The 12,041-nt window shown below is 36.9% G+C and overlaps 2 protein-coding genes across 2 annotated transcripts in view; one reads left to right on the top strand and one right to left on the bottom strand.

Annotated features, from left to right (window-relative positions):
* The window catches only part of LOC119828736 (metastasis-associated protein MTA1-like), a 43,643-nt gene extending 31,701 nt beyond the window's left edge, over positions 1–11,942 (top strand). Inside the window, exons 4-8 of the mRNA XM_038350979.1 lie at positions 7,278–7,471; positions 8,870–8,987; positions 10,227–10,429; positions 11,750–11,901; positions 11,933–11,942. Coding sequence (XP_038206907.1) covers positions 7,278–7,471; positions 8,870–8,987; positions 10,227–10,429; positions 11,750–11,901; positions 11,933–11,942 — 677 coding nt within the window. The remainder of the gene's footprint in view (positions 1–7,277; positions 7,472–8,869; positions 8,988–10,226; positions 10,430–11,749; positions 11,902–11,932) is intronic.
* A 50-nt stretch (positions 11,943–11,992) lies between these two features.
* Positions 11,993–12,041, bottom strand: part of LOC119828735 (metastasis-associated protein MTA1-like) — a 4,161-nt gene continuing 4,112 nt past the window's right edge. The window contains exon 7 of the mRNA XM_038350978.1: positions 11,993–12,029. Coding sequence (XP_038206906.1) covers positions 11,993–12,029 — 37 coding nt within the window. The remainder of the gene's footprint in view (positions 12,030–12,041) is intronic.

Here is a 12,041-nt window from a genome sequence, read left to right as displayed (position 1 = left end):
TGACAGATTCGAAATTCAAATGTAATATTTTTTTATAATTAAGTGTAACAGTATTTATGGCCAGACTAAGTATAGTCTTACGAAAAATAATGCGTTCAATTGCAAGAGAATGTTACGGATCACTATTTTTCGTCAGTTTGCAGTCTCGCGAGTTAGATTATAATGTAACGGTTTTTACAATACCGACACATAAAAATATGAATCCAATGCTAAGAAATTATTACTTGTAAGTCTGTGAAAGAGCTTTAGTTAGATGTGTTAGACGCAATGAAAACTTTATGGATATGTTGACAAGAACGAACAGGCTGGTAAAGGGTTCGTAGAACTGCGGATTTAAATATCAATAGAATAGCTCAACAATACTGGCTACAACCATTTGTTTTAATCGAGAATCTCCAGCGATGCTGGCCAACAAACATACTTCTTGTTATTATCAACCGCTTCAGGGGTCAAGTGAGTTTTGAAGTGTCTAGGAATAAAGCGGATGCTACTTACCTGTCTACTTTCTATCAGACGAGACAAGGTCAAACGTTAATTCATATACCATAATTCAATGTAAAGGCATATCGTAGAACATTGGTAGTCCGAGGCGTAAACCAAGTGATAAACCCTATCCACGCACGATACAGGTATAGCTAGTGTGGGCACCCACATTTGGTATAAGTGAAAAAAAGAGGGAATAAAAAGTACTATCATAAGAAACTAACCTTTATAACTACCGGATCTTGTAAAAGTGTAAGCTGGATATTGTCCGTTTCGCGGGACAACGTTGAGGGAACTTTTACTCTCGTAAAGGCCCGGAAACCGCGCTCGCTCTGCGGTCCCGTTCGGGAATTTAGAGCTCGCTGTATGTTTATCCGTTGCTTTATTTATTTATTTTTTATTATAATGTTCTTTTTTTTATAATGTTCTTTTTTTTATAATGGTGCTAATGTTAAATGCACTTGAGATGTGTTGGCTTGTTTTTCTCTTGGGTTCATTCATCTTAGATATTATTGGATATTCAAAAATAGAAGTATAAATCTTAATTCATTTTGATTTAAGACAGGTATGTCTGGGCAAAAATACTAAGTACCCACAACTGCTAGCAATTGGTTATAAGAATATCTAATATTTTTTTCATATTTGTACGTCAACGTGGTTTGTACGTGTTTTGTTATATTGTCTGGAGTTACGTGTACTTTGTATGTGCGTTAGAAAAAAATGCGAACACCATTAGATATGAGAAAACGAGCTACAGTACTATTACTATAAATTACAAACTATAATTATCATATTTTTTCATAAAATCAAAAATTTTATTATGGTTCAATTTAAAAATGTGTGCAGTGCATATTTTTAATTTAACCTATGATGAAATATAGGTAACGTTTAACAATTTCGAAAAGGTAACTTCGGAAAGTATTCCGTATAAAATTTTTGTCATATTTAAAGTTTAGATTACATACCTCGAATATTAAATCAGCCATAATATGAAATATATTATGGTGAAATTCAAATAAAAACCCTGAAGTGACGTATTTTCTATTTGTTTGACTAAGTCCCTATGTTCCTTAGCCCTCAGTACAGTTGTCCAACGTGTTAACAATCTTTTAGCGTCATAAAACATACACTGTATAAATTACACAACATATCTTAACAACCCATCTAAGTCTACGATCATATTGTTGCCCGAGAAATCTGCGGCATTTCAAAAATCATGTGTAATTATCAACGTGAATAATAAAAAACATCGCTGTGGGTACATTCCATGTAAATGTACAAGCGTAATATCATAGTTAGCGGAACAAAAAGATTTCACCAAAAAGGCAATATAGAATCGAATTTTTGAAGTAGCTCATGAATACGGGGATCTTGTTCGAGCACTTGGCACGAGTTGGAGGTGTTTGATACCGAGTGGTATTTAGCTCCACCACAGCAAACTGAAGATAAACAAGTCCTCTCTTGGCTGGAAAAATCGTTGACTTTTTACGCTTTATTCTTAATTTCTTTTTCATTCTTTCGCGGCTTTTTTCACGAGGTTGCTTTTTGTACGGATTACCGTGCGCTATGGTGATTGCGACCCATTTTAGATATAGGTGCTGTGCTGTCTTATTATTGATCTTGAGTTTATTTTTTTGGAACATTACAATTGTTTCTTGGATACTATGATAAACAGTCTATTGTTTCAATATACAGAAATATTCATTATTTTTTACTCCCTAATGGTTTTATGAATCTTTGAAGACTATTATATGCTTGTAAAAATAAAACAAGTACCTATAGAGGTTTATCGAATACCCAAAAAATATAAAATTCACGTTTTTAAAGTGAATTGTTTTCTCTTATCATGTCCCACAGTCTTATTATAATACGTATAATTAGATGCCTACTTAACTGCTATTTATATACAGAGTTAAGTTTTAATTTCGATTCGCCAGACACGGGCAGGATATATGTATTTGTTTCATAGAAATGTCATTGACCCCTATGAATACAGTAGAGCCGTCGCGGTTTAAATACTAGGTACCTTAGGCGGTGACGCGCATGCTTATTTCTAAGGTCGCACCCGCCAACCTTTCGATAGAAATGATATCAATTAAATGAACATTGAATGGGATCGAGCCCCGAGGTGGCCCGCGTCGCCGCGGCGTCTCCGGTGGCCACCGTGGTCCCTCGAGATGAGTGCTGAATGGAGACCGCGACCGCATCTTACCGGCGACCGCTGTTGTCACTGCGGTGTTTCGCGGGCGGGTAGATTTATTTGGACGTACCCCCCTTCGGGTGGTACGGGGTGGGCGCGCCACCCACAGCGCCACCTCCACACATTTGACTGGATCAATAAGTAAGCAAAGGATGCCCGAGTAGAAAAACCATACACCCGACCACCCCAAGGGGGCACACGTAACCGACCCCCCCACTAGCGGGGGCCTCCACAGATTGCCATTTTCTCTTTGCCTACGCTTTAATTAGTTGCGTAGTGATGCGAGTGGAACCATAATCCCGTGTTATTGAATTGCCGAATATGAACTGATCCCCAAATATAATGTATACATACATAAAGGCATTAATTATTACAACTTATAAAATCACCACAATACAGCGGTTACTACGCAAACTGTAAACTCGATACGTTTACTTTATAGCTAAACTGCTTTCAAAAGCGCATACCACGTACATTGTATAAATCTTTTAAAACTAGCAAGTTCAATATTATGAAAGTCACAAGTGTAGCGGCTTTAACAAAGCTGTTCCATTATGCCCTAATCTAGAATCTTCGATGCTGACAATGCCACCATGGCGGGTGATAAGATAAGGTGTGATACGGCGTACCCCATCTAAAATACCTTATACAAAGCTCTCCTGTTAAAATACCTCGTTCAAATTAATCCAAATATTAAAACAGTAGACGTTTTATTGTCAGTTTATTACAAACATCGTAAAATGCCCACAAGCCCGATACAATTTAAGAGCGAAGTCTGAAATTCATCATTGTGGTTAAAGTATTTATGCAAACTGAAAAGTATAAAAAGCTATGTTCATGTGAACTGGGATTAGAGTAATAGAAATAATTATTGTTTAAATTCATATCTATATTCAGCTATAAACATGTTTGATATTCATATTGTAAGCAAAACATAGTTATGCATACCGTTTCGCACTGGGGCTAGTTTCGTAGAATAACACGATACACGATAAACTTTATACTTAATTTTCAAGTAGGTACCGTTAGATATGAGATTTGACGTACATTTGATAAATTACTAAGATGAGGTAAATAACTGACTATACGTTCATTTAAAAATAGAATCGCTACTCTAGCTATCCGACGAGTAGATTTTTCTGGACATAGAAAACAACGAATTTAACAATAAAACCCAGAGTTTATGTGGATTCTGTAAATGTGTCTTTCACGTAAAAAGGATTAAAAATTTGGCTGTCTTTAGAAGCCATTCGAAGAAGATAATTACAATCCGCCGGGAATATCATATGGGCTATTTCTACAGGCTTTTTTCATTTAGCCAAATATAAGTGAAAATAAAATAATTTGGCATCCTACATCTTACTACGAATTAGATTCATTAAAGAAATTTTAACTCTAAACGTCGTAAAGGCTATTATTTTATTTCTATTGAAATATACCGATCAAATGTATACTTGTTGATCATTAATACGCAAGACAGATTAATAATATTATTCACGAATACATTCTTAGTTGAAACCCAATGCTATATATGACTTGGCTTAGAAAAAAATCTATGTATAAAGAAGATAAGACTATCCGGTATTTGGTTATACGACACACCTTATCCTTCTGTCCTCTATTTTTTTATTCTTAGAAAACTCCACGTTTAATTAAACAGCCTTTATTTATCTTAATATATACGTTAAACTAGTAGCGGTCTCTGGCTACACCTTATAGTACAAAAAAAAATTTTTTGTCACAAACTTAAATATTTACAGCTACAGCTCCCTGACCTATTGCGTTCTCAGTTTGTACATAAATTAAACCATGATTTAGCTCCGGGTAGACTTTTCTAGCTTTTTGAAACATTGCGTATTTCAATAGCGTTGAATTCGAAACATGCCATTCATTGATCATTGGTTATTTCTAAGCTCAAAATACCAAATGAATGTAACAGAAGGACTGGCAATGATTCAAGCAGAAGAAACTTGTCTTAAAATCCCTTTTACGCGAGTCTTTTCACGCGAAGCCAATCGAAATAATTATCATAAAGTAAATCCCCCACAATTCGGCCGCCCCCAACCGAAGCTCGGTAATGGCGGCCCGCGACAACTAGAGATGTTCTGTGTGTGAGATGTATCGATATAATATTGTTTTTTCGTATCGACTTTCAATTTTTGTGTTTATGAAAAAGTTTGTAATTGAAGGTTTGGTGTAACTGCTATCTGTTGACTTTAATACATTTGTATATATAAAGAAGGATAATTAACATGATATCCCCAAATGAGGATTGTTAATTATTGTCCATTTTGGGGAAACGGTATAAAAACTAAACAAATACTTGTGCCAGGTGCCTCTCAGGAATAATGCTTTATTTCTGTATAATGTTCATAATCATCATACTAACTCATAAGAATTTTGTGTATTATACATACATATTACTAATAATGTTCATACTAATTTGTAACCGAGTATTTATTAAACAAAAACATTCAAAATAAAACGCATTTGTTTTCCTATGAACGTTGTTTTCAACGTCTACCCAATTAGAAAATTAAAAATATTATCGATAACTCGGGATTTAACCAGAAACTGCTGCTATCATTTCTATAATGGAAAACAAAAAGTAGTAGTTCTCTTTATCCCTCTTAGACAACCCTCGGCTTTTATTGCCGCTGGAATTAACGTCGCCCTTAACATATTCTTTGCAAATTAAACAAACTGTATTTCGGGTTTAAATGTAGAGTTTCTTTGTTACTGTCCCGTTGGCTTGGCTTGCTTGTTTGGACGCTGCATGTAATATAAAGCATACACGTATAAACAATAATGAAACCATTAGTCGTTCGACTCCTTCCTACCCATGTGCAGACTGTGGACCACCCCGCGGTGAACACGTGTTTTCCTATAATCGCACGTCGCCATTTAGAAAGGCTAGTCTTTATTAACCGTGTGGTTTATGCGAGGAATCTGCGTGATAATAATAAGTAGCCAGTACGCACCCACCCCACCGCGCTTCGGCCCCCGCGCCCCGCCGGCCGCACGCGCCACGTTACCACACAAAGGCCATCTTAACTTAAAACCGGTCCTCGATATCGCCAAGTTTTAATTTATGTACTGAATGAATTATTAACATGACCCAATTGTTTCGGCGGTGCGACGCTTTAAATTTTATACGGCATTGGTTGCGACTTCGCCATCATGGGTGTGTCTCGTCACAATTAAACATTCATTACAACTTTCCAATTCAGCTTACTTGACAATATCGAGAAAATTATCTCTCTTTAAAATTCGGATCTGAAAATAATACACGTAGGTACCTACGTACCATTTTATTTTTTACTGTAATTGTATCAGACTACCTACGTTTAGATTCATACTAATCTAAAATTCTATACACAAAATCTCACCATTCGTCTAGCGGCACATTCAGAGGGATAATAGTCATATATTTACTTTTACGTGTAACGCGTTATTGGGGCGTCATTCAACAGTAACATAACAAAAAGCCGAAGCCCGAAGCGTACGTTTCGCGCACCTGCCTCGAGCGCGGGCCCAAGCATTCGCTCCCCGCGTCTCTCGCAAGGCCTCCACCCAGGGAAACAGAGCATAACCAATTAATACCACCCTATGTCAAACTGATGATTTGATGACTATTACTTAGCGGACATTAATGCACTTCTAATTTATTTTATATAGGCTCCATCATCTATGGTTGTCTATTTGTTTTACTTTTATGTTACTTAGGTGATTTATATTTAAGAACGGTATGTTTTTTCTAAGCTAAGTACATTGAGCAGGAAATTTGTTTCCATATAATGTTCCGAAGTCACATAAACTAAAAACAAATTTTCATGTTTTATATGTCATCGTATTGAGGGAGAGAGGGAGGAGTTTTCACATTTTAATCTATTATTACTGACGTACCCAAAAATGAAGGAGGTTTTAATTTCGGCTATATTTCTTACTTTTTTGGTTTCGTTACTCTATAACTTTGTACATTTTTTGTGTTCGGTAGGAAATTGTTGTCATTAAATCCCATTTCAGAATCTGTGAAGAAGAGGTACCTACCTCCTTATCCCACGTACGTCAGTGACCATTTAGGAGAATTATGTTTAACATGTGATCCATCACACCAAGAACTATAATGCCACGTCATGCTTACCTTACCGAAGGATCTGAAATGTTTGCAAATTTTATGTACAAGAATTACTCGGGCTCATTATTATATTATGAATAAATGATTGCATATAATAAGTTAAATTGATAAAAAATATACCTTTACTTACCACAAACAAAAGTGTTGTTTATTGATGTAGGTATTAGCATTAGGTATTAATTGATATAAAGCAAGTAGTTTGAGATATATTTTATTTCAATACCTTCATAAAATTTTGAGGTCAGATTAGTATATTAAATTGATCTCTTCTTTAAAGGAGAATCTGCTTACGTTGCTGGTTTCACAACTTCTGCTTATGTCAGTTAAAATGAAACAAACCAAATGTCCAAAAAGTGTTAATTAGCCTATCAGGAAGTGGTGAAACCGGCCCCAAGTATGACGCCAAAAATGTCAAGTGTCCCGCCGTATCCTAACACGAACGCATCGCACTTCCAGTGGCAATGGAGGAGGAATCTAGCGAGTTGCCCGGCGGCGACGGGCTGGCGCCGAAGCAGCGGCACCAGGCGAAGCACCGCGAGCTGTTCCTCTCGCGGCACGTGGAGACGCTGCCGGCCACGCACATCCGCGGCAAGTGCAGCGTCACGCTGCTCAACGAGACCGAATCGCTGCTCAGCTATCTCAATAAGGATGTGAGTATGTACTGCGCGTCGCGCGTGTGTGCGTGCGATTCGTTTTGTCATATATCTTATTTTTTTGTCGTAAATGTTAGTAGGTTAGGTGGAAAAGATAATTATAGATTATTGATCTCAGTTGTTACTTCTTTTTAAGGCTGTTAGAAGTATTGTTGTTTTTTCTTTTCTTCTACCAGGACACAGTTGTAATAATTTGTGAGAAATAGAATGCTCGCAAAACTCAACTCGGAAAAATGTTAAATATTTAATATGATCTCGAAGCTTTAATTAAAATGTTGTCGGTGTTAAAGTTACTGTTATAGTTTCAAGATTGCTGGTTATTGTTTTAATTATATTATATAACTAAAAAAATCATATTCAACCAACGAATATTTACGAATTTATTTAAGGTATTAAAAAACATCTGAATTTGATATATCGAACGTGCGAGCTACCGTATGTATATTGTAAGTAACAATAATATACGACGAACGCCAACTAATAAGGAAATGAGCATGCACTTACCGTCCTATCTCGTATCAATGTCTGCGTTTCCTGCTATATTTTATTACTGTCTCTATACATATAAGGATCGCCACGTCACAGCGATGTTAATATTGCAAGGACACAACTGTAATGGAATAATTTCTGTGATCGATTGAGCGGAACGTACCGCACTTCCGCTGCTATTTACTTGAATAGTGCAGATATTTTTAAATTATAATTATTTGGTGAATAATAAATGAAGAAGAGCGGCGAGGCTGTATGGCCGTGTGCCGTTGCCACCGCATCGTGGTGCTTCCTTTTTAAAAACTCATGTTAATTTGGATATTGACATATTCATTGGCCTGGACTTTGATGAGCGTATTGCGGTCCGATCCGCTTTGTCCGTGGTGCATAATATGTAGCCTATAGCATTCAGAGTTCACGTGCATGACCAACGGTGAAAGAATTGTTCAATTCGGTCCAGTAGTTTCTGAGATTATCGCGTTCCAACCAACGAACTTATGCGTTATATTATTAATTAATGCAGATTTTAAAGCCAATAAAATATTTCGTGAATTTCGCCTGCAATAGATAAATTGCCAACCAAATAATGGCTTTGTCAGATAACTCTGTCATAGGGCGGCGTCAGGTAAGCGCTGTGACGCTTGTTCAGAACGCGATCTATATGACAATGCCATAAGGGCATAGCGCGGCGTCACTCTGACGCGCTCAATATGCCTTCGGTTTGACAAAGCCATAACGCGTAATAAAACACAATTCAACGTCATAGCGTAACGTCAGGTTAGCGCTCTGACGCGCGCTAAGAACCCATTCTCACTGACAAAGCCATTAAAAGTATCGCTCCTTCTCTATGACAGAAATTTTCACAATGTTTATAAATATTAATACACAATTTTCTCATTGTTTCAGGACGCATTTTTTTATTGTTTAGTATTTGATCCTTCACAAAAGACTTTATTAGCAGATAAGGGTGAAATCAGAGTTGGAAGTAGATATCAGACTGAAGTAACTAATTTATTAAAAGAAGGTAAGATATTTGATTCATTGTAATTTAAGGTTTACAAATTAACTTTAGTGCAATTCTGCCATTGAATTGATCTATCAAAATCACATTAAGAACTTCCTGCTTTTTGAAATCGGTAATTTAATTAAACTCAAACACAATAAAATACTAAACTCTAAAAATTCATGTTACTTGTAATGTGTCTTAAATATTGAAAAATATCGAATACTGGTTGCGTTACGCGGTTTCTCCCGCGTAATTCCATGAGAATATCGGGATAAAAAGTTGGCTATATGTTATTCCAGTTGTTCAGCTGTCTACATACCAAATTTCATTGCAACCGGTTCAGTAGTTTTTGCGTGAAGAGCAACAAACACACATACATCCTTACAAACTTTCGCATTATATTAGTTGGATAATAAATAATAAATATTAGTAGGATTAGTAGGATATTAGTTGGAAAGGTTAGGATGAGTTTATTATTAATTAATAAAATAATGTATTTTACATAGTATTTAGAGAAATAATATACAATTTTGCTTACTCACCTAATGAATTTATGTTTAATGAATTACATTATTATTAAAATGACTAATACTCTACATTATTTAGAAATACAATAACAAAAAAAGTTGAGAAATATATTGAGTATGAACATTTGCAGTCATTATTTAAAAAAAATTATGTTTTTGTCAGGTTCAACACTCCATTTATGATAAACTTAATAACAGTAACATAATATTCGATATATGAATTTACAAACTTCGTAAGGCCGCTTTTTGGATGAAATTTATTGGCGTTGATGTATTACAACACCCAAAAATTTTGTTTCAAACAATTAGACTCACAATCGCCTATTGAAAGGTCGTCAAAGATGTATGAGCAGCATGATACAAAAGATTGATTGAAATTAAAACCTTATTTCGTGGCAGTAATGCTCAAAGTCTATTGTACAGGACGACTCATAAGAAAACTGCCTAATAGGCGCTAAGGCAGAGTCTTCGAATATTTTTTGAGTGCCAATGGACGTACAAACAAATTTAATTTTCAACCGACTTCAAAAAAAGGAGGAGGTTGTCAATACGACTGTATTTTTTGTTGCTTTTTTACCTCAGGACTGTTTTTGAATGGGGACACCAATGTTTAAAATTTTTTTTGTGTGGTCTCATATAAATTTGGTCTATTTTTGAGAATTTGAAGGCGGTATTCATATAGTCATTTGTTTTATTGTACGATACGGCATTATAAATAAACGAATTGCAGGCGAGGACGACGGCCGCAGCAGCGCGGAGCTGGAGACGCTGGTGTGGACGCCGCAGCACGGGCTGACGGACCGGCAGATCGACCAGTTCCTGGTCGTGTCCCGCTCGGTGGGCACGTTCGCGCGCGCCCTCGACTGCTCCTCCAGCGTCAAGCAGCCCTCGCTGCACATGTCCGCCGCCGCCGCCAGCCGGGACATCACCCTCGTGAGTCGCTAACCCGCCTGCTCGTATATGTAGCTAGAGTACAACCCCTTAGTGTAGAGAGCTTGTTAGTGGAGTCCCAGCGGTAACGTCCCTTTCGTGTATCATCATTACTTATATATTATATTGTTAGTATATATTATAAGTATGGGAGTATTTTTCATTTGGAAATGTCGAACATGCTTGGTTATGAATTGAGCCAGGGAATGACCCTGGGAAACACACGGGGAAGGATACCACAACACACAGAAGATCGGCGTCAAATAGTAGCATATGTCTGCTTCTTTTCCTTACAAGGGGTAAGGAAAAGAAGCCTAACAATCCTATCCTATATGCCTTACCAATTAAAACCTATTTGTGGAGACGTATGGTTTCTGCAAATGTTTATGGGCGATCGTACCGCTTACGATTTGATAAGCCACCAGCACCTTTGCCAATTTTAACAAAAACAATGCCAACTAAACTTGCCTACAGTAGCCGATATTCCTACAATATTGAAACTTATCTATGGTCGCCGTGTCGCCTGCAAAATGTTCATATCTGAAGATGCCGTTTAGCTAGTTGAGTCATACATAAATTTCAGTAGATAAATGATCTAGATATAACAGTAAAAAATTAGGCACACCTAATATATAAATGAATACCTGAGTGATTTGAAGTTGTGATTGTGACAGTGATTGAACCCAACACACCCTAGTGTTTTAAAGTGGTAAATACACCCTTGCCCTCAAAATTTCTAGTTATAATGTAATTAAGTATAGCCTAGTGATATTTAGTAGCAGGAAATCCCAATTAAATTTTTTAATACCAACTGCTTTATTTTTGTTAAAATGTTTGTTTATTGGACATTTACTATTAGTATATTGTAGAGTTTTACCTGTAGAAATTTTACCTTTAACATCAAAAGGTGTTCATGGCTAAAATGTGCCAATTTACTGCATCCGTCAGATCATCAGTGATATGCTAGTTATTTAGACCATTTGGTCTAGGAAAGAAAGAAATTTAAATAGATTATATGTAATAAAAATCTTGTTGTTATAGAGTTTAAATAAAGCCATTATTTTGTACCCAATGCATGCGTAAATCATTGTAAAAGATGATAATTGACAGGTATTATTTCACTTATCAAGTAGTAGCTGCTTGATTTTTATGATTATCACGATAACGCATTCTAGGCAGGGTCAACCTGTATACTCTTTTGCATATGGTTATAGCTACTAGGCGGGAACACCCTGTACGTTTTTATATTATTTTATTCATGGTTATGGTGACCGGACGACTTGTAAGCACTGTTTAACTAAACGCCACTCTTTATCATGACAGTTCCACGCGATGGACACGCTGCACGCGAGCGGCTACAGCATAGAGGCGGCGCTGTCGTCGCTGGTGCCCGCGTCCGGCCCGGTGCTGTGCCGCGACGAGATGGAGGAGTGGTCCGCCTCCGAGGCGAACCTCTTCGAGGAGGCACTCGACAAGTACGGCAAGGACTTTGCTGATATACGGCAGGACTTTGTGAGTAACCACTTGTTTTATACCGTACAATATATATCATCATCAGCATCAGCATCAGCCCGATATATGTTCCCAGTGCAGGAACGCACGTCTGCCAACACGC

The sequence above is a fragment of the Zerene cesonia genome, chromosome 8 (assembly GCF_012273895.1).
Source record: "Zerene cesonia ecotype Mississippi chromosome 8, Zerene_cesonia_1.1, whole genome shotgun sequence".
NCBI lineage: Eukaryota > Metazoa > Arthropoda > Insecta > Lepidoptera > Pieridae > Zerene > Zerene cesonia.
The sequence above is the reverse complement of the archived record's forward strand: the minus strand, read 5'-3'. Positions and strand labels throughout refer to the sequence as shown.